This window comes from Peromyscus eremicus, chromosome 1 (assembly GCF_949786415.1).
Source record: "Peromyscus eremicus chromosome 1, PerEre_H2_v1, whole genome shotgun sequence".
NCBI lineage: Eukaryota > Metazoa > Chordata > Mammalia > Rodentia > Cricetidae > Peromyscus > Peromyscus eremicus.
Window position 1 is genome coordinate 15,541,427 of NC_081416.1, and position 23,522 is coordinate 15,564,948.

The following is a 23,522-nucleotide window of genomic DNA, read 5'->3' on the forward strand; positions in this document are numbered from 1 at the left end:
CAAAGCATGATGGATCAGGTCTCTAGGGCCAGAGGACAGTAACCAGGCCCCGAGGTCCTGCTGGAGATGGCTGTCACCTCCTGCCTGAGAGACTCTACACAGGAGTAGAGTCTGTGTACAGGAGAGTGAGTCACCCCTCTCCAGCAGGCTCTGGGCAGGGGCAGCCATGAGAACCACAGATAACCAAGGTGTTCCTTCCAAGTGGTCAGTTTAAAACAAACGAACACACAAACAGACTTGGATAACTCAAGAGAAAATACCGTGTGAGGGCCAGGGTACGAGGCTGCCTTGCCCAGGACATACAACTTCCTCAGTCCATCTGCTTCCAGAGGACAAGGAAAGACTGCAGGCTGTGTTCAGGATGGGTGGGACCACTGGTCACCTGTGAGCATAGACAATGGGCAGACATGGAGGATGCCATATCTCTACCAGATGTCAGACTTAGGCCTCCACTCACAGAAGGCCCAGGACTACCACACCCTCTCCTCCTGGCCCAACAGCAGCCAGACTCTTGGAAACTTAACCTGGGGGAGAGCTACAGAATTCCCTTGTCCAGAAGAGGATCCTTGCCTACCCACTGATACTGTTGGCCTTTCTTACGTGGTTTTAAAGGAGAACACAGTATACGCGTCTACACCTGAACCAGGCTGAAGCCGGCCAAAGCCTGCTGGGAGGGCCCCCTCTACAGTGCACAGAGGTGTACTTTCCAGCTGGGGCCTGTCAGATCAACAAGCCCCTCACCAACCTGTCCATCAGCTCTCACCCTCCCACAGGATTAGACCAACGCCAGCCCCGCAGACACTGGCAGTCACAGGTGACAGCCACAGGTGACAGCCACAGGCCCCTGAGGGTTTCCTTCTTCACTCAGGGCCAAGATAAACTGTCTCTCCCGGACTGAGACACAGCGACGTGCTCTTCGAAGCCACTCTGTCACCGAGAACCATCTTGGAGCTCAGGCCCAGTCCTGGGGGCTTTTCAGATACGTTTCTCAGTCAAGCAGGTAGGTGAGATACAGCTCTGAAAAGTGGGGTGTGGGATGAGTCCCAGATTCTCAGTCTTCTACAACACTGTGCTTTTGTGGGGGAGAGGAGGCATCCACACCCCAAACTTCCCCACACCCGGAGTTGTGGGAAAGGTGGGCCAGGAGGGGAAAATCAAAGGACAAAGTGGTTGTCCCACTTCTGAAAGTCACTTAATGCTTCTCTCGGGGGTGTCCCGACCCTGGCTGTCTGTCAAGCTCTCGGGTGCAGGCAGGGCCTGTTCTAGCTGGGGGAGCTGCTGCGCTGTGAGTTTGGCGAGTCCTGTTCGTTGATGGTGTTTAGCAGCAGGCACGCGGGTGGCCGTGGCAGGTGGGGGTGCCCGGGCTCTCGAGCCTGCTCCTCAGAGGACAGACAGAGTCCTTCCTCTTCGTCAACGGGAGGCCGTACGTGACAGCTGTCACAGAAGTCCAGGGGCCCATCCAGGGCATCATCTATGAGCGTACTGAACTCTTTGAGACCATCCTCATGGTGGCCCCGGTTACACACACACACCTCAATGCCCGAGTCACCCGTGAAGCGGCGATGTCTGCCAGGTGTCTTGTCTTTGCTGTCGGGGGGTACACTACCATGCTCCGAGCTTGAATCTTTCAGTAGCTCCTCCTTACACTCCGAATCCCTGTCCAGGAAGGCCCCTGGGTCCAGCTCCCCGTGGCCGGCCACCGAGCCACTGGATTCCATTCCGGGGGCTTTGGTGGCTGCCCGGTCAGCGGGCACTTCAGAGGGCTGAGGGTCAGCGACACTCGGGGGTCTTGTGCTGCTTCTACTGGGTCCAGACAAAGGACTGCTCTGTGCTCCCTGGGAGCCCTGGGGCGGGTCAGCGCCTGGGGGGCTGCCACCTGCAGGGCCACCCTGAGGAGGCAGCAGCTGCTGCTGTAGCTGGAAGGCACTGTACGGTGGTGGAGGAGTTGGAGGTCTGTTCACCACTTCCTCATAAGGAGGTAGTAAATAGTTTGGCAAAAACCCTAAAACAGGGAGGTACGGAGGAGAAATTACTTCACCAGCTGACAAAGCTCACCCTAGACACGACATTGTCCCCTCCCTCTGAAGCGGAGCCACCAAGCGGTGGCTGTGGCTCTTAGCTGTGGGAAAGGGGAGGGGGCCGCAACTGCCTACAGCGGTGGTTCTCGACCTTCCCGATGCTGTGACCCCTCAGTGCTTTCTCATGCTGTGGTGACCCCAACCATGAATTATTTTTGCTGCTACTCCACAACTATAAATTTGCTACTGTTATGAATGGTAAATATCTGACATGTAGGATATCTGATATGTGATCCCCGTGAAAGGATCGTTCAATCTGCCTAGAGGAAGAGCAGTGTGGGTGTGACCTGAAGATCCTTCCTGGCATCTGACCTCCTGCCTTCCTGGGGTGAAGGGACAAGGGGGGCAGGTGTGGTGAACCGGCTGGGAGACAATTCCTTCCTAGATAGAATGGTCCTGTTTCCCAGGACACACAAGCCGCACACTTCTCTCTTTCTTTTAAAAGGCCTCTATTTTTTAGTTTTGTGTGGGGTGGCGGAGTAGAGGGAGAGAGGGGAGCATGAGTTTATACACTTAGGCGCAGTACCTAGTGCTGCCAGAAGAGGGCGCTTGATGGCCTGAACCTGAGTCACAGAGGCCCATCTACGTGGGGGAACTAAACTTGGGTCATCAGGAGGATCCATACATGCTCTCTCTTAACCATTGAGCTCTCTCCTGTGCTGGCCCCACATTTCTTGCTCAGACTGTATCCTCCACCCGTCCTTGGGCTTCGGTCAAGGGCCCTAACGTAAGCATTGTGGACTACACACTTCGTCCCCCTACCCCTCAGATACGTCATGTACAGGGGCTTTTTCCTATTGATATCCAGATTGACTCTTTCACTACAGTGTGGTTGAAGATGATCTGGAGAGACAAAACAGGCTTCACCTTGACTTGGCTCAGGAGTGGTGGGTTACCAGTCAGGGGTGAGTGTGTCACCTAAGGCACATTAAATACACGCCAGGTGAGTTCCCTCCTGAACGTGTGACTGCCTAGAGGCCCAGGGCATCTCATTTAAAACTGCAGCATCAACTGCCAGCATTTGCTGAGTACTTACTATACACAGGGCACCATGCTCAGCAACTAACTGGTCCTTCCCGCTATGGAAGTCCAAACGCTGGGGCACCATTCTTTTGTATAATGTGCCAGATGGCTTAAGACAAGATGCCTGGCTGGGGCCTCCTCGGATCACGTGAGAGCACGGTATGGGGAACTCCAGTATAAGGATTTCAGTTACATCACCAAGTTCCTTGGTTCTCAGGAAGTCCCCAAACTACCCTTAGACCTGCCTCTTTCAAGAAGACTCCGTAAGGAACAGCCATGGCAGCAAGCCAAACAGGTGGACTCAGGATGATGAGCTACTAAAATTATACTTCCACTGACTATGTGCCTTAAAAAAAAAAAACCCATTTCGAGGCCATTCTCATGCTCCGTAGGGAATTGAGGCCAGTCTGGGCTACATGAGACCCTATATTAATTTACAGATGTATATATAAAATATATATGCATGTATATATAATATACTTGTATATGCGTACATATGCACCTGCTGAAGGATCAGAGACCTGGCTGCTGTGAGCTTGGGAATGGCCCTGAGGACTTGGGGACCCCAACTGTAGCCTGCTCCACTATGTGATCCTCTACTTGAGAGAGCCTAGGTGGGGCAGTGGGGGCAACCTTCGGAGTCCTGGCCACTGATGGCCCATTTGGGTCCAGGCTCTGTGCAACTAGGCTCCTGAGGGTGGGGTATGGGGGCCTGTGGCGTACGTACTGAAGTAAAATGGCAGCGCTGAGTAATTGTGAGCTTCCCGGTAGGCGATCAGGTTGATCTCATGTTGCCGCTGCTGGGCCTGAAGGCGGTGCTTGGCTCGGCGGTGGTGGCAGACACAGCAGCAGCTCAGGATGATGATGACGGTCCACACGAGCCAGAACCCTGCGAGTTGGGGAGGCGAGACAGAGAGGCACACACACAGTGAGGACCAGTGAGAAGGGGCAGCCTTCAAACAAGGTCTAGACGGCGCCCCCGCGGCTGGGCCCGTGCCCTCGCAGCCGGGCACACAGTCAGGCTGCACCCGGTCACTTTCTGTCACGCCACATGTTCAAAAGTGATTTTACTACAGGGAAAGATGCTTGGGACATAAGGGAGGGCCACAGAGGTGAGGAGGACCACGCCATCCGTCACTCCAGCACACTGACCGGCTCTGTACTTTAAATGCGGTGGGCACTAGTAAGAAAGCTTGGACAAAATATTTTAGACTTTCTCGGTATCTATCCTCCCTTCCCTACCCCAGCCCAGAAGATCTGCAATTGCAGGGGACTCAGAGCAGCCCCTCATATAAGAAATCTAAGGCCTGGTGGCGGCGGCGGCGGCGGCGGCGGTGGTGGCGCACGCCTTTAATCCCAGCACTCGGGAGGCAGAGGCAGGCGGATCTCTGTGAGTTCGAGGCCAGCCTGGGCTACAGAGTGAGCTCCAGGACAGCCAGGGCTACACAGAGAAACCCTGCCTTGAAAAATCAGAAAGAAAAAGGAAATTCTCCAGGTTCACCTGATGAGAAATGAGACAGGCCTTTCACGTTGCCTCTGTAAACTGCAATCATTAATCAGATGGAAAAGTTTTAATTGCCCCAGGCAGGACCCGTCTTCCTAGAGAGTGTAAATGACTTCCTGCACTATCTCTAATCCGGTACAATTCCATCTCCAACCCACTGCCTCCACAACCCACTGCCAACCCCCCATCCCTCAAGCCCTGTGGGCAGAGGACACCACAACCCCCCTTTCTTCCTCCACTCCAGGGCGTGTGGAGTGTAAGTCCACAGTCCTATCATTTCCTACTGTCTCAGTGAACCCAACATGAGAACACCTCCTCAATTTTGAATGGAAAAGGCTTTAACACTTTAAAAAAAAATTAACGGTCCTCTCTTGCTTAAATATATATAGACACATAAGGGAGAAAGACTGAAAGGAAAAACCCAAGAATAATGACCTTTTAAAAATGTAAATAGCGGGGCGGTGGTGGCACATGCCTTTAATCCTAGTACTCGGGAGGCAGAGGCAGGTGGATCTCTGTGAGTTCGAGGCCAGCCTGGTCTACAGAGGGAGTCCCAGGACAGCCAGGACTGTTACATAGAGAAACCTTGTCTCAGAAAAAAATAAATAAATAAACAAACAAACGAATGAAGGAATAAATAATGTACATGTATGAGTGTTTGTCTACATGTGTGTTTGTGCCTGGTGCCCTTGGCGGTCAGAAGAGGAAGTTAGCTCTCTCGGCACTGGAGTTACAGATGGATGTGAGAATCCATGCAGATGCTGGGAACTGACCAGGTCCTCCACAAGAGAAACAAGTGCACTTAACCACTGGGCCAGTCTCCAGCCCCAAATAATAAGACAGCATTGTGAGAAATTTAAGCTTTTTGCTTTTTTTTTCCTTTTTCTTGTTTGTTTATTTGTTTTGAGACAGGGTTTCTATGTGTATCCCTGGCTGTCCTAGAACTCACTCTGTAGACCAGCCTAGCTTGGAACTCAAGATCTGGCTGAGGTGCACACTACCACCACCTGAGGTTTTTTTCAATTATTTTATTCTTTTAATTATGAGACTAGAAAAAATTCAGTTTTAAAAATGGTGAACAGTTTTATTTTTAACTATTCTTTCCTGGTTTTGTTTGTTTGTTTTTTTCAAGACAGGGTTTTTCTGTGGAGCCCTGGTTGTCTTGGAACTCGCTCTGTACACCAGGCTGGCCTCAAACTCAAAGAGAGATCCTCCTGCCTCTACCTCCTTGAGTGCTGGGGTTAAAGGCATGTGCCACCACCTCCCAGACAGCTTTGTTTTTGTTTTTTTTAAACAATAAATTTATTTCAACAGAGTATTGCATAGGGTAGATTTGATTAAAACACATTATGTGCATGCATGAAATTATCAAACAATTTTTAAAAATTACCCTATATGTATATAATGTATCAGTGCAGAGGTGTGAATGCTGTGCATGTGTGTGCAGAGGTTGGAGGATAGCTTCTAGTGAATGCCATGCATGTGTGTGCAGTCAGAGGATAACTTCTAGTGAATGCCATGCATGTGTGTGCAGAGGTCGGAGGATAACTTCTAGAGCATGCCGTGCATGTGTGTGCAGAGGTCGGAGGATAACTTCTAGTGCATGCCGTGCATGTGTGTGCAGAAGTCAGAGGATAGCTTCTAGTGCATGCCGTGCATGTGTGTGCAGAAGTCAGAGGATAGCTTCTAGTGCATGCCATGCATGTGTGCAGAGGTCAGAGGATAGCTTCTAGTGCATGCCATGCATGTGTGTGCAGAGGTCGGAGGATAGCTTCTACAGCATGCCGTGCATGTGTGTGCAGAGGTCGGAGGATAACTTCTAGTGCATGCCGTGCATGTGTGTGCAGAGGTCGGAGGATAGCTTCTAGTGCATGCCATGCATGTGTGCAGAGGTCGGAGGATAGCTTCTAGAGCATGCCGTGCATGTGTGTGCAGAGGTCGGAGGATAACTTCTAGAGCATGCCGTGCATGTGTGTGCAGAGGTCGGAGGATAACTTTAGGAGTTAGGTATCTCCTTCCACCCTGTGAGTTCCGGGACAGAGATCAAGTCCTCAGGTCTGCACAGTGCGTTCTTTTACCCACTGTGCCACCTCGCCAGCCTGGATATACTCAGAGGCAGGCAGATCTGTGAGTTGAAGACTAGTCTGGCCTATATGGTAAGTTCCAAACAAGCTAGGGTTACATGAGACCCTGTCTCAAAAGAGTCTTGTGTGGCCCAGATTATACAGCAGGGGGTGACCCTGAACTTTTAGCCCTTCTGCCTCCACCTCCAGGAGCTAAGACTACAGGCATACCATGCCAAGCTCAGTGACACAGAGCTGGGGAGGCAACAGGCCCCAGTGCACATGAAGCAACCCTTACCTCAGGCTAGACCCCAGCCCCTCTACAGAGGTTTTTAATTCCTCTAGGAATATAGTCACACGCGTGAGTTTTTAAACGACTTCTATGGGTCATTTTCACAATATTACTTTTGACATATATAGTCCCCGACAGCAAATAAAAAATGGCAGATTATAAACAACATAAAGGAACCCCCTTTTTGAGACAGGGTCTCACACAGTATAGGCTGGCCTCAAACCTAAAGTCCTGATCATTCCATCCCTACCCCCAAGGGTTAGAATACAGATGTGCACCACCACACCCGGCTGATCCCAATTTTTTTCTATATGACTTTTTGTTCTCATTAGTTTAATTTTACTAAGAGCAATGAAGTCACAGAATGGTAATAAATCCAAATTAAAATAGGAAGTATGCTAATAGCCTTACATGCCAGGTTGTTGTTACCTTTTTAAGTTGCAATGGAGTTTAATTATTTATTTGGGGGCTTATTTGTTTTAAGACAGGGTCTCACTATATAGACCAAGTGGGCATCAATACCTTGTCTCCTCTGAGGGCCTGAATTACAAATGTCTAGAGTGTCCTCTGTGGACAGCATATCTGACATTACTTATAGATGACACATAATACAATGCATTTTTTTCTTTCTAGAGAAGTACAAACATGCGTGTGTGTGTGTGTGTGTGTGTGTGTGTGTGTGTGTGCGTGCGCGTGTGGGGTTCAGAGAACAGCTTTGGGCGGTCAGCCTTGGAGGCCAGCACCTTACCTGTCAAGCCATCTCACTGGCCCAGAAGAGGCGCTGGATCCCCTGGAACTGGAGTTACAGCTGTGAACTGAACTCCAGTCACTGTGAAGGCAGGAAGTGCTCTGAACAGCTGATCTCTCTCTCTAGGCCAGTGGTTCTCAACCTTTCTAATGTTGCGGCCCTTCAATTCAGTTCCTCATGTTGTGGTGACCTCCAAGCAGAAAATAATTTTTGTTGCTACTTCCTAACTGTAACTCTGCTACTGAGCAGTGTTCTCAGTTCCTGAGACCACAGGAGATCTGCTTTCCGATGGTCACAACCCACAGGTTGAGAACCACTGCTCTAGGCCATCACTTTCTTTCCCCTGGGGATTGAACCTGGTACCTCATAAGTGCTAAGTGAGCATGCTACCACTAAGCCCTCTGTCCCCCTGTTCCTACGCCTACCCTGTCACAGCTCAACTTTAAAATCTAATGTTATTTTTACTTGGATCATTTTCCCAGTATTTCCTCATCTTCTACATTTTCTATGCTTTAATTTATGTGATCCAAGGCATTATTCTCAGCTTTCCCGACTTTCGCTTTAAACTCAACTGTTAAGTAAAGAGAATCTTAGCCAAGTGTAGTGACACATGCCTGTAGCCTGGCACTCCAGCATAGAGGCTAGATCTCCAGTTCAGAGCCAACCTGGTCTGTCTCAACAACAAGAGAAATCCTACACACCACTTCTCATGTTCACCACAGAGTCCTGATTCTCTGCCTTTGGGGGCACAGGTAGGGCTGAACTTCTTGGCCTCTGTGTGGGGGAAAGTTATGGGACTAATTCTACTGACAGAAAGTATAAGCGGCATGTCGTTTAGAGACTAGGATGGTTCATGTGTGAAACTTTCCATCAGTTTCCCATGAGCATTCCAGTCACTGCTGGCTCTGGGCTATGAGACATGCCCAAGCGGGGACAAAGTCCCCATTCCACCTTCAATGGACACAAAGTAAGGGTGAGAAAGAAACCTGTTTGTTTTGGTCAGTAGGATTCTGGACATGTGTATTCCTGCAGCAAAACCTAGCCTATCCTGACTGCTACAGTGTGCAACAGGGTTTTCTATCCAAGATGTAAGTCATTATCAGGAATCATTTAAAAGACTGTATTACAGTTTACTCTGTGCATACACTCACACACATGGACAAAGGATAAAGGACCACTCAGTAGAGTTGGTCTCTCCTTCCACCATGACAGTCTGGGATCAGCAACTACTACCTGAGCCATCTTATCGACCTCATGAGGAGTTGGAAAGGGGTTCTTGATAAAAAACAAGGCAGAGGTCCCCTTAACTGAAGTAGCCTAGGAAAAGCTTTCTTTTTTTCAAAAACCACAAAATGGAAAAATTAGGAAGCCCAGAAGCCAGGAGGGGAAGAAGCAAATGAAAGAGTGACCATTAGTGAAACTCTACACGCCTGCTTTCTCTTCTCTTTCTCCTTGTTTCTTTTCCATGGTCCTGGGAACAGAATCCAGGACCTTGTGCACGCTGGAACACATGCTCACCAGCAAGTCACACCCACGGCCTTCGCCCACGTTTCCCACTTGCTCCGATGAGGAGGAAAACTGTCTCTACCACGCACCAGCTGTGTGATGTCACATTCGTCTCAATTGGGTAAACCATTGCTTCGTTTCTAACATAGGAGCACAGGAGAATTATCTGTGCGGCTCAAGACAAGGGCACACACACAGAGTAGACGAGGTCCTGCAGCACGCTGGGTGTCATCTCAGGACAGAAAAACGGACAATGGAGCTGGTCCCGTCTGCTGGGAAGGCAGGGGACATTCTGATATGGCCCACATCGACTGGACTGTCCTGGGAATCATACTAGTAAAGCTGTAAAGTGACTTTAAGCAGTGGTGGGACATTAGATTAGACCCAATGAGGTTGAACTAAATTTTAAAATTTAGCTAGATTTCAGAAATACAAGAAGGTAGGTTTTATTGTTTTTGTTTTTGAGACAGGATGCTGCTATATAACTGTAAGCTGGCCTCAAACTTGGGGTAATCCTCCCGCCTCAGCTTCTGAAGTGCTGGGTTTATAGGTGTGTGCTACCATCCCTAACAGGAAGATATATTTGAGAAGTTGGGTCTAATCAAAGATATACAAAACACAAAGACACTCTCTACCCTATATTCCCCAAACACACACCAACCCAGAGGACACCTCCCTGCCTCCCCAAGTTATGACTTTGCTGTGAGGAGCATTTGTCATGCTAAGCTAAATGGAAAACATGTTTTTAAAAACAATCACAGTCCCATGTAGGAACTGAGTCATGCGCCCCAGAGTTCACGGCAGACTTGGGAAAACACCACTCCTCAACCGACAGGAAATTTCCCACCAGCGAGCCAGGGCACACTAGTGACTTAGCCCCCTTCCCCTCACATGACAGGGGAGACTCCCTTGGCTCTGACAGCTCCCACCAGGAACTTCTGTCCTGATGCTGCTCAAAATCTCTGAATTTGGGAAAAGAAGATTCCAGAGGCTTGCAGTGTCATACAAGCCAACTGTGACCACAGCTACGCGGGTTCAAATCCCAGTTCTCACTAACCTGTGACCCTTGTTTGTAAACAGGGAGAACAACGGTCTTTGCCGCATCTGATCACTTGAAGGCCTGAGTTAACACGTGGAATACTCCACGCCTGTGTACTGTGCGGTCTCGGGCTTGTTATAGCTGTTGCTGTTACAGGCATGACCACAGAGGCACTCTTTGAACCCTCCCCGAAAACTAGTCCATAAAAAACATGCGTTCGGATCAAGTCCAAAGTCTGCTTCGAGGTTCTGTTCTTGGCAAAATTCTGTGGAAAACTCAGGCCACTCCTATTTATTGAGCCCCAGCTGTGAAGAAGGTCTGTGTCCGCTGATATGAGCTGTCGTGTGCTGTGTCCAGGGGCCTGGAGCACTAAGGAGCTGTGCTTGGAAGGAAGCTCCCTGCCAGCCAATGTGCTCAGGAGCTAAATGCCTTAAGTTGGTCTTAATATCAGCTCAACCGTATTTCTTTTCTTTTTTTTTTTTTTTTTTTTTTTTTGGTTTTTCAAGACAGGGTTTCTCTGTGTAGCTTTGCGCCTTTCCTGGGACTCACTTGGTAGCCCAGGCTGGCCTCGAACTCACAGAGATCCGCCTGGCTCTGCCTCCCGAGTGCTGGGATTAAAGGCGTGCGCCACCACTGCCCGGCTCAACCGTATTTCTAAGACAAACTAAAAAGAGAAATAAAATTAACTTGTACTGTGCATGTGTTGAAACACCAATCACATAGTGCCCCACAAATGGCCAGTTCCTCACATATTAATTAAAACCACACAGTGAGTATTAGCCTGTTAACATTAAGTGGATTGCTAACAGTCTTTTACATGTCATCTCAAGAAGTGACGCCTTTCCTCTCAGCTGAAATTCAGACCTGGGAACCCTGACACTTGAGTAGAATTCCTCGGAATCATCTTAGGAACAGAAAGTCCAGCTTGGACTTCTCCCTGGGAAATGTGGTCTGGAGAATGGAAAAGAGCCTCTGACAAGACCCGGGCCTGGCTTCACGCCTGGTGTTTTTGTTTGGTTTTGGTTTTGGTTTTTGGCTTTGAGGGTACTCTTGAACTTCTGGGGTCTCCGTGATTGATCTTTTTCAGGGAAACTAAGCATGTACTGAAGCCCTTCATGACTCTATGATCTGAACCTCTCCTCCTTCCTAGCCCTCTGAGAACTTGAGACAGAGAGCGGCAGCCACTTCTCAGCTACAAACAACAGAGTGATTTCTGAATTCCTCCAGCTCCAAGACATGGGACCAACATGATTACCTCCCAGGCGCAGAAGGCCCTACTTAGCTATCCACAAGTTTTCTATAACCCACCTCTCCTAGGCGAGCACAGGCTTGGGACAGTGACCTGTGGTGATATATTGGTTGTAATCTAGGAAATAAAGCTTGCCTGAGGATCGGAGAAGCAGAGCGATCCACAGCCACCACCTCTTACCTCACCAACTCCTCAGCCTGAAAAGAAGAGCCGAGTTCCTGTCTCCTCCGCCTCATATTCCTTCCTCCGCCCAGCCATATCACTTCCTGTCTCAACCTTCCTGGTGCTGGGATTAAAGGTGTGTGCCACCACTGCCTGGATCTGTTTCTCTTTGAGAATGGATTAATCTTGTGTAGTTCAGCATGGCCTTGAACTCACAGAAATCCAGATGGATCTCTGCCTCTGACTCCCGAGTGCTAGGATTAAAGGTGTGTGCCACCACTGCCTGGCCTCTGTGGCTAACTCTGTGGCTGGCTCTGTCCTCTGATCTTCAGGTAAACTTTATTTGCTAAGAGTACAAACAAAATATCACCACAGTGGCCATTTCCTACAGTGCCTTCCTTGGCTGAGAGCAGTCTCCAGTATGTGTATAAGTCCCCTCGACCCTTAAGGAGCACCTCAAAGGCCACCTTTTCCACACACACCACCCAGATCTTGTCTGGCCAAAGCAAACTCTTTCTGCACGTGGACCAGCAGGCGGGGTACATTCACTCCACACTCCTGTATTACTAGAACACACTGCACTGCCTCTCCACTAGATTACCTCCCGATGCTAAGAATGAGGCCCTCACCCGTTTCTGAACCAGAAGAGGCCATGGCATCAATTAAGGGCTTGCTAGAACTGCAAACTCTCAGGTCTAGCTCACACCTGAAGGGGGCAGGGCTTGGAAATCTGTGTTCCAATAAGCCTGTGCTACGCACTGTGGTCTAAGACCCCTGGAACACGGGTTTGCGGCATGACTAGAAGCACAGTGATACACAAATGCGGGTTTCTGTGCCTCAGATACTGTGCTGGTCCAGCAGGAGCATCCATTCCCACCTCACACAGGCCCGGGGACTGGTTCAGGTTACAGCAACCTGAAAACTTGCTGGACAAACTCAAGGTCAGCATGTGCCTGTAGGTCTGTACACTGTGTGTATGTTGGTCCTTAGGACACAGGCAAATTTAATTTAGCTGAGGTAAAAGGGCTGGTGGGAACGGCATTTCCCCCAGGGCCTTTCTTGTGAAATGAAGAGGTGCCTAGTCTGACCTTGCCAATGATTACTGGCTCATTTTTCTCTCTCATAGAAAAGGGGGCAAGAGGTAGGAAAGCGACTCAAAGCCAGTTACTTTTGCAGTTCTGGCAAAACTGAAAGGCAGTTAGAGGGAACATGGGTTAACACCACAAGAAGTGTATTTTTTCAGCACTTGGGAGGCAGAGGTAACAGAATTTTGAGCTCATGGCCAGCCTGGGCTACACCACAATTTCCACACCAACTATATACAAAAAAAAAAAAAAAAAAAAAAAGTATCTTGAAAACAAAAAACCAAAGAAACAACAAAACAACACGTGTGGGTTTGCTGAGAACTTCATAGCTGATTCCAACCCTCAAGTCCCCTCCTATATACTTCTTGAAAGGCTAGGCCTCAAGTAAGGAGGAAGACCTCAGGATTTCCTGACAGGGACAAAAAAAATATGCATTGGGCATCTCCTGCCCAAGAAGCCACCGCTGAGCACAGACCTCGAAACGTCTCAGTCTGTGGTCTCCATCCCCCCAGAAGTTGGGAAGCCTCGTGATTCGTAGGAGGGAAGCTGCTCTCTGTTGCCCGCCCCCTTCCCCAGCTGACTGTAACTGGAAGGGAACGAGACAGAAGCCCCTCTCCCAGACATTTGCTTCTCCCAGGCCTTGCCACTGGCCCACCTCTTGGCCCTGGCTCTGGTGACCCAGTTTTGGTGGTGACAGCGTCTGCTCTCCCCCACCGCCCAGGAGGCTCTGTCGATCTGAGATGGGGGCCACTGCTACTCGCTCCTTTCCGTAAGTGGTGCCGGCTGGGCCCGGGCCCCAGAAAAACAAACTGGAGCTCTGTGCTTTTTGGCAGCCCGACTTGGCCTTTTGTTTTGACAAGGGGTGGGAGGGAGAATTTGAACCCTGTGGTTATCTGCATTTTAAAACATTTAAACACATCGAGTCCACCTGCTTGGCACTTGGTGTTCCGTAGTCAGTTTCTCGGCCCCACCTTTCTAAAATATCAACTCAGTACCCTCCTTTATATACACGAGGCTTGGTGGGATCACGAAGCCCTGTCCTTTCCTGCACTGAACTCCTGTAGATCGGGTGGCCTCAGTCCTGGAAAGGGAAGGGTGAGGAAGAGGTCCTATTTGAAGGACCCACCCATGCTGGCTTTCAAAGACCATCGCACTTCACAGGGAGAGAGACTTCCCAGCCAGGAGTCTGATTTCCTTGCCAGATCAAAGACCGGTCCTAGCTGGTTTCCTCCCCCGTCACTGACTGGGAGAAGAGAGAAAGGCCCATCAGGGACAGTAGATCGGGGGCAGGTTTGACAAGCCACTTCAACATCTGATTTTACAGCGAGCACAATGAGGGATCGGAATCGTCTGGGCAAAGAGTCCACAGTTGCTTCTTTTGAGAAACAGCTGTGGGAACCACGGCAGTGTGGGTCACCTGAGACGGCTCTGCCCTCAGGACTCCCATCCTCCCACTCTGCCTGGCAGCCAACACAGTCTCATCTGAGTTCTAAAAAGATCAGGGTACAAAGTGTGTTTAGCAGAAGCGCTGTCCAACAACCTTGACCTCCACAGAGGCAGACTGCCTCCCCGTCGTCAGCCCACAGTGCCCAAGAGGGTACCCAAGCCCTCCTCCTCTAGAAAGGAATCACTTCCGTAACCCGGAACCAGATTCTACTCACCAACACTGTCCCCAAGAGAATCAGAAAAGGCTGGCCAGCCCGCCGTTTCCCAAGGAGCAGAGGCAGTAACCGGGACCCTGGGATGCCAAGAACCCCCTGGGCAAGGACTTACACCAGAGTTCATAGTAGTAGTTGCAGCACTGAGACTGTCCACAGCAGTGTCCCGTGTCACAGATGTAGCTCTGATTGTTGGTACCCACACAGGCTTCTTTATCCTACAGAACCAAGAAACAACGGAGCATATTACACCACGGCGTGTGCCCACTGCCTTCTCACCCACCTCCTCCCTGGACATCTGTCTGTCTGTCCCCCATACAGCACCGGGGTTTATCCCATTAAGGAAACAAGATAAAAAGAACCACCCAGCCATAGCAGAGTTTAGAAAAACAAAGGTTTATTTATTAGGAAAGGGTCATGACACATAGCCACACGGTAAACAGTGAGGCTCCCCTCAGACAGGACGGGGGCGAGGGGTGGGAGGCAAGGGGGGTGCGTACTCTATCTATGTCCAAAGAGAAACAGTTCATGTTTAGTGTCAGACTCAGTTGCTAGGAAGGTGACGATCCTCCTGTCAATGAAATCACTTTCTGTAAAACTTTCCAGAATAGTGAATGCAAACAGGACTCTAGAGTTACCATCTAGTCAGTCATTCCAATCTCCCTTCCAACGTCCCTCCCAGACTGTTAACAGTAAGATTCAAAAGATGGTTGGAAAGCAAAGCACGGGTTGAGAATGTAGCTCAGCTGGCAGAAGACTTGCCTAGGATGCACGAAATCACGTGTTCAAACCATCACACTGTGAACCCCAAGTCTGCATTTGCGTTAATTAAATAAAATTTAACCTTGGGTCAGAGGCTGCATTAGCAACTAGTTGACAGAAAGTAATCATAGAGCATCAGAGGGCATCTGGAAGAGACAGAAAGATGCCCCAAAGAAGTAGGGGAGGATCTGGAGTGGCATGGCTTTTTTTTTTGTTTGGCGGAGTGGAAGGATGCTCTCTTTTGAAGATGCCAGCAAGGAGAGAAGGTTAACTAGTTGCTACTCAGCCTCTCTGAGCTAGCAGGTTTTCACCCCAGCCTTGGAATCTTGAGTCTTATTTATAAATAGAACAATAGAAATTTAGCGGCAGTGGCCGAGCCAGTACCTACAGGAGCAGACTTCCCACCAGCCTGAGTTGTCGGGTTGCTGCCAGAGAAAACAGGCCGGTACCTGCAGAGTTGAAACTGCTGGCTGAAACAGCAGCAGATTAAGGTGCAGCCACTGTGCTGAAGTTAAAACATGATGGTGCATAGCTGCCATCCCAGAACTTAGGGGGCGGCGGTAGGAAAATCAGAAGTTAAGATCACCCTGGGCTACACATGACCCTGCCACAAATGAACACCAAAACAAAACCCTGAAAAAAAAAGGTAAGCAAAACCACAAAACCTTCTCCTCTGAGTCTTCACTCTTGGGAAAAGGTGGCAAACCTATACGGGTAGCCTAGTCCAATTTCAATTTACTAGAGCACTTTTACTTACTGAATGATCTCTTGAAAGTCTTGACTTGATCCAGGACTCATAATGTCCCTCGTCAGGGCAGCTACATAAAGGGCACTGCTGAGTAACCACGCAGCACTTTGGCAAACTCTGTTCATAACACTGGTGGGTGAGGATGGGATGAACACTCTTAAACTGTATTTCCCACTAAAGATACGAAATACCAACCAGGCATGGTGGCTACATGGGTAAGCCTAAAATTCTGGAGGCTGAGGCAGGAGGACTGCTTTGAGCTCAAGACCAACCTGGGCTTCACAGTGAGTGGAGTCCAAGCCAGCCTAGGATACCGGGCAAGGATCTGTGTCAAAGAGAGGTAAAGACTAGAGAAAGCGCGTTGGTAACGTGCTTGCTGCGCAAGCATTAGGAACTAAGTTTGGATCCCAGCAATCACATAAAAACGTGGGCATGGTGGTGCACATCTGTAATTCCAGCAACATGGTAGGGGTAGGGGGTGTAAGAGGGAGGAGTGGCTCACAGACAGAGGACCTGATGGAGACAAGAAGATCCCTGCCAACAGCCAGCCCAGCTGATTCGGTGAACTCACTCCAGGTTCAGTGAGAGCTCATCTCAAAACATGAAATGGAGGGGCTGGAGGGGGGGGCTCAGTGGTTAAGAGCACCGGCTTGTTCTTCCAGAGGATTCAATTACCAGCATCCACATGGCAGTTCACACCTGTCTGTTAACTCCAGTTCCAGGGTTTCTGACACCCTCACACAGACATACATACAGGGAAAACACCAGTGAACAATAAATAAATCATATATTAAAAAAATGAAGGGGAGCGCAATTGAGAAAGATACTTAATGTCAGCCTCTGGCCTTCACATGCACACATGTGCACAGACACACTAACTGGTACACACATATCACACACACACAAGTGCGCGCACACACACACACACACACACACACACACACATGAAATAACATACTAACCAACCTCAACCTCAGCTAATAAATATTTTGAGCAACTTCACACATGTATGATGAAACTTATACACACGTCACCTGCCATATCTGGCTTTCAGTGTTTCATTTACTATAATCAGTCTGTGCCAAGCACCATCTTGGGTAAATGGGACGCAGAGATAAAGGAAACATTGTTCCTATCTTTAACAAGCTCAAAGTTACGAAGGAAAACCCTGCCCAAGCAAAGAAACTCAACCCAAAGGTTCCATCTGCATCTACTGCCCTGCCCATTGGCATACATCCCGGCAGACGGCTGCCAGGGGGAACTCAAGTCACATGGTCGGCTCTAGCCTTACCTACGCTGGCTTCACGCTTACACAAAGCACCCGTGAGTGTCTAGAGGCCAGGCAGCTACAGGAGGGACCTACAGCTACAGAGAGAGACAGGAGAAAGGGCAGACTGTATACCAGATCCTTCCTCAGTGCACATTTCTACCACACACCCTCGGGGCTTCCACGACTCTTTAAAGTCTCCTATCCAGGCCAGCGAGGTGACTCAATGGGTAAACTGAGTCAGTGGGTAAACGTCGAACAAACCCGACAACCTAAGTTTGATCCCCTGAAGCCCACGATGGAAGGAGAGCACCAACTCCCGCAAGTTGGCCTCTGACTTCTGTATGTGTGCCGTGACATGTGCATACTCACACACACACAGTAGTGAAGAATAAAATTAATTCTGAAAAAGAACTCTTTTTTTTTTTTTTTTTTTTTTTTTTTTTTTGGTTTTTTCGAGACAGGGTTTCTCTGTGTAGCTTTGCGCCTTTCCTGAAACTCGCTTTGGAGACCAGGCTGGCCTCGAACCCACAGAGATCCGCCTGCCTCTGCCTCCCAAGTGCTGGGATTAAAGGCGTGCGCCACCACCGCCCAGCTGAAAAAGAACTCTTACACCCCGGGATGAACCAGCTCAGGAGACATGCGCAAGGGCAGTATACGCTGACAGCCAGCGAGTCTCCCAGTATTGCGGAGTTCTCTATTCTCGTGTTCCCGAGCCCAGCGAAAGCAGAGCACCATCTAGCAGGTCCGACTGGAGGCTCCTTCAGAGGCAGGGTGCATGTGGAGACAGCAGAGCTGAGCTTGCTGCATCCTCCAGACCCAGCCACTCGGGCTTCAGAGCAAACCACTCCTTTCATAAGGATATCAAGTCTCTCCAAGCTCACCAAGCCCTGCCAATGCCATTCTTTTGGCACTAGTTTGCAAAAGCAAGTTCAAAGTAGTCGTGTACTTTTAAAACAGGCCATGCTTCCTCTACCCCAGCAAATAAATTCAGCGATCCTTCTGCCTGGGGAAAATCCACCAGATGAGGCAGAGGCGGCCAACTGGTCCTACGTGACCTGTGCAACGAGCACACTTGAAATCTAAACAATATCCTCATGACCCACCGCTGTCCGCTCTGCTCTTGGCCCTTCCACGCTCCTGTTAGAAACAGGACGCCACTCTGCCTTGCTGCTTGGCTCCAGTGCAGAGCTAGCTGTCCTGGCACCCCTTAACCCAGTTCCTCAAACCCGCTTTAAGCGGGACTGTTCACCCCCCACCCACACCCCCCTCTTCTTCCCCAAAGGCGGGACCCCTGCAGTCTGTGCCAGTCTTGTTCTTGGGAATTGCCCCTCTGCAGCACGGGAAAGGAAAGGAGGCAGGCAGGGATGAAGACAGGGAGTGGGCTTCTCACATGAAGATGTCAGAAGGATTGCTGTGATGAGAAGTGCGCTCCTCCAGCCAGACCTGCGGTAGGAAAGAAACCCGGCGGGCTCACATTCTGCCTCAGTCCTACCACTTCAGAGGAACAAGACTTTGGGCAAGTGACTTGATTGCCCTAGGGCCAGTTAACACGGTCCGTAACATCTTCAACCTTCAGGCTTTTTTGCTTGGTTGGTTTGGGTGCTGGGGATGAAACTCAAGGTCTTGTGCATGCTAAGTGTAGACTCTGTCTGGTTTTCTTCAAACCCACTGCCTCATCCCACCCCCAACAGAGCATCCACAAGCCAATGTGAGAGTTCATAAAATCCATGGCTCCTCTCACTCAAGTCAACAGCCTCCAAGAATGGTGTGAAGCGCTGCCCGGTGCTCTTCTACCCCTCCCCAAGCAGCAGCCCAGCCAGAGATCACCACTGAGAGGGCGTTCAAAGACCGCTCGTGGCACAGCACCCAGAGCTCAAGTAGTTAAAAGTGAGTTGGGTCTGCGTCCAAAGCCCCATTCCTGCATGAGGTTTATTTAATGTGCAGCCTTGGAAAGTTGGTTTTCCCATGCTGCTACTATCAGCATTATTCTGTGAGCCATGATTACTGCGAGGCATAGAGGACCATCCAAACAACACGTTGTCCTCCTCTGGCATTAATAAAAACAGGACAGCCTGCTGTGGGGCGCTTCACATACAAGAGAAACTGCAGAGCACACAACGGGAAGGTCTAACACGAAAAATTCCCAGCACTCTCCATGGCTCTCCATGCTTTTCTCCCAGGCCTCGTCAAGCACACACGTGCCGTATAGGCCCAGGCCTGAATGGTAAACCTCTCTCTCTCATTCTCTTTTCCAGAGAGTAAACTGGAGAATGGACTGTGATTTTCTTGAGGGTCGGAACCTTGCTCTCCTCGGTCCCTCATTCCCATCCCAGGACATCACATGCTACTATGAGCCGATGGCCACGTGATCTCTCTCCACAAAGGCAGGGCAGGCTGAGCGGAATCGTAACTGCTGTGGCAAACACTGTTAGGTGCCAGCGCTGTTCCAAAGCTTTCCACCCGCTCCTTACTGAGACTTCAAAGGAACTATAAAGTAAGCAGGGACAGGGAACTGAGGGCCCAAAGCCACAAAGTAAGGAAGTGAACCTATCAAGCTCGTGCGACTCCGGACCCTGAGCTTTTCACCATTAGGCCTCCCTGTGTAAGCTACTTCTGCTACTTTTCCATTCTTAGCTGCTTCGATGAAAATCTCAAGCCAAACAAGTATGAAGGACTCGCCTTTGACGGAAACAATGACGGCCCAGCTCTTGCAGACTTCTACTTGGGAACAGTGTGCCTCATCTACACCAAGCAGTGGGAAGGGGTTACATGCTGGGGCTCCTCCCTTCTGAGCTCAACATGCCACACTCTGGCACATCAGGGAGCAGAACAGGAGGAGTTCACCCCAGTCAGGGATGGAATGCGTGCAAGGCCCCCATTCCTTTCTGCAGCACGTGCAAGGCCCCCGTTCCTATCTGCAGCACATGCAAGGCCCCGTTCCTTTCTGCAGCACGTGCAAGGCCCCCGTTCCTATCTGCAGCACATGCAAGGCCCCCGTTTGTTCTTTTCTGCAGCATTTACTGACAGCCTTGAGCTGGACAGCCTTGAGCTGGGGTGGGGAACACATGGGCAGCTGAGCAAGCCCTCCCATAGCACGTAGTCTAATAAAAGGTGATGAAATAACGACACAGGTGCAGCATCAGTGCAGCGTACAAAAGGGAGGCCAAATCGAGACAGTCTAGACGGCTTCTGGGAAGAAGGTGAGCGTCACTCAAGACAAAGAGGATGATTAGAAAGTGTAGCTACAGGAAAGGCGTGAGAAGAATGTTCCAGAACAAAAACAGCGAACTTCTTTGGCTAGGGGATGACAGAAGTAGGGAGGTTAGGTGAGCCAGAGCCTAACGATGCAGGGAGAAGACAGGCCAGAGTGACATTTTGAAAGTTACCTTCAACCTCCTCGGGTACTGTAGGCACACGGTGCGCAGACATACATTCAGGCAAAATCCATCATATAAAAATAAAATATCAAAGAGAGAGGGAAGACAGACAGACAGACAGACACACACACACATGGGGTGGGTGTGTGTGGGAGAGAGAGAGAGAGAGAGAGAGAGAGAGAGAGAGAGAGAGAGAGAGAGAGAAAGAGAATCTGCAGTCACCCTCTCCTAGAAAGGCATCTAAAAGCTAAAAGTCCATATAGGAAAGAAAAGGAAAAACAAGGTAAGAAGACATAGAACATATCAAAAAGGAACTGCAAAACCTAAGTGCTCTTGGGGCTGGAGAGATGGCTCTGAGGTTAAGAGTACTGGCTGCTCTTCCAGAGGACAGGGGTTCAATTCCTAGCACCCACATAGTGGCTCACAACCATCTGTAATTCCAGTGCCAGGAGCTCCAACGCCCCCTTCTGGCCTCAATGGGCACTGCACACACATGGTGCACAGACATGCATGTAGGCATAACCCCCAAACACAATTTTTAGAAAGTGCTGTTACACCGAGGCCTTCACCTTAAGAATGGCAGCGGTGAATTGGCAATCTCTGTTCCAGGACCATGTGTACAGCCCTGGCAACACACGCTATGATCAGCTCTAAGAAACACCAAACAAAACAGAGTAGCACAAAGAAGAAACAATCGAGGCCAACACAGAGACTGGTGAGCACATTCTTACAATGGGAAAAGGCTGAACAGTGCGTCTTTTGCACATAAGCAAAGAATTATCTCATTTCTTTAGTGGCAGCATAAACTGTGGGGCTAATGACGTCCTTAACAGTTTCCACATCTTGAAGTGGCTATTCTTAGCTGCGCCACTGTAAAGGTCAATTTAATCAACATGAGAACTTTCTCAGTGCCAGCATAGAAAGAGACACTGGGCAGTAATGGTTCTCCGGGCATGGTTTTAATTTACCAATTTATGGGGCTGGAAAACCCTGGGAGCAACTGGCTGATGCCAACGTCATCTTCACATCCTTAGCAAAACACTGAAGTTTTAAAGGTTAAGAGTGAAAAACAGGAAAATCAAAGTCCTTTACTGGATGTTAAAGTATACAGGACACCAGCTCTCTTGGCTGACACCAGCTCTCTTGGCTGTCTGCTGTGAATGACACGGGAGTGCCCACTTCGGGCTCTCCCTGCAGAGAGAACGAACTTCCGGTGGAAATGTTCAGCCTCCCCCACCCCCTACAATCGCTTAGCTATGCAGTGGAAATGTTCAGCCCCCCCACCCCCTACAATCGCTTAGCTATGCAGTGGAAATGTTCAGCCCCCCCACCCCCTACAATCGCTTAGCTATGCAGTGGAAATGTTCAGCCCCCCACCCCACCCCCTACAATCGCTTAGCTATGCACGGAATGCTCTTTACATTACTCATACGCCAGGCGACGCGTGGCGAGGCACGGGCGGGACAATAAGGACAGGTAGGCAAAGGTTCTTCTATGAACTGCTGGCTACACAACAACAGCGCTTTAATTAGACACTGAGCCTGCAAGGAAGAGCTCCAGGGACCGAAAACTACAGCGGGAAAGTAGAAATCACACTCAGAAATGAGGCCAGACCTTCCCGGTTGCCCTGCCAAGTGGGTTATTTGATGATCTGGGGTCACTCTGAAGCAGGGAGATGGAACTGAGACCCAACATACAAAGACGAGACCCACTGGGCATGGTGGTGCACTCCTTTAATCCCAGAACTCAGGAGGCACAAGCAGGTGAAGCCCTGGGTGTTCAAGACCAGTACAGTCTACATAGCAAGTTCCAGGATAGGCAAGGCTACAAGCAAGACCCTGTCTAAAACAAAACAAACAGGGCTGGAGAGATAGCTCAGCGGTTAAGAGCACTGGCTGCTCTTCCAGAGGTCCTGAGTTCAATTCCCAGCACCCACATGGTGGCTCACAACCATCTGTGATGAGATCTGGTGCCCTCTTCTGGACTGCAGTCATACATGCAGACAGAACACTGTACATAATAAATAAATCTTTAAAACAAACAAATCACAAAAGATAGGACCCTCAAAGGGGAAATACAGATCAGAAAAAATAAAAGAGCCATCAGATCTGAATGGGGAGGGGGGGAAATTTTCTCTAAAAATCCATGATCATGGGGCCTTCCCTCAAACTAACATAAGACTTGACTTGCCTAAAAAAAAATCTTCAAACTAAAAATGTAATAAAAAAATAGTTTCAGAGTCAGGCATGGTGGTGTTTGCAGAATCCCAGCAGCAGGAACCGGAGGAAGGAGAGTCATGAGACCAGCTACACAGTGAGACCCTGTCTCCGGAAAAAAGTGTCCTTGGGCAGGCCAGATGGCTTAGTGGATAAAGGCGCTTGCTGCCAAGCCTGACAACCTGAGTTAATCCCCAGGATCTACATGGTAGAAAGAGAGATTTGACTTCTGAGACAAGGGTTGCAAGGGAGAGTTTCCAGGCTAGCACCAGTTATCTTGCAGAAGAAATATAAAACCCCAAAGAAGTCCCATCAGAAGCACAGTGTTTCATGTTGTGATGTTAACATGTCATCTTGGGGACAAAAGAGAAATAAAGGTTCTAGTAGAAAGAACAGTGATGTGTTTGTATGTCAAGGTGACAAGGAGTCAGTTGTGCTGGCTAGTTTTATGTCAACTTGACATAAGCTGGAGTCATTTTGGAAGTCAAGTCCAGAAAATGTTGCCACCAGATTGGTCTGTGTGCAAGACCACAGGGCATCATCCTAATTGCTGACTAATGTGTCCAACTCACTGTGAGCACTGCCACCCTTGGGCTGGGTGTCCTGGATGCTGTAGGAAAGCAGGTTGAGCAAGCCATGGGAGCAAGCCAGTAAGCAGCAGCATCAATTCCTGTCTCAGGATTCCTGCCCTAACTTCCTTCTGTGATGGACTGTGATGCGGAGCTGTGAGCCGAAATAAACC

At 49.5% G+C, this 23,522-nt stretch overlaps 1 protein-coding gene across 2 annotated transcripts in view; it reads right to left on the reverse strand.

Annotated features, from left to right (window-relative positions):
• Nucleotides 1-821: 821 nt before the first annotated feature.
• Wbp1l (WW domain binding protein 1 like) overlaps nt 822-23,522 on the reverse strand; it is a 63,459-nt gene continuing 40,758 nt past the window's right edge. For both annotated transcript variants that reach the window (XM_059256946.1, XM_059256953.1), the window contains exons 2-4: nt 14,523-14,625; nt 3,829-3,990; nt 822-2,002 (exon numbers count right to left, since the gene is read on the reverse strand). In XM_059256946.1, the coding sequence (XP_059112929.1) occupies nt 1,263-2,002; nt 3,829-3,990; nt 14,523-14,625 (1,005 nt within the window). In that variant the 3' untranslated portion in view covers nt 822-1,262. The remainder of the gene's footprint in view (nt 2,003-3,828; nt 3,991-14,522; nt 14,626-23,522) is intronic.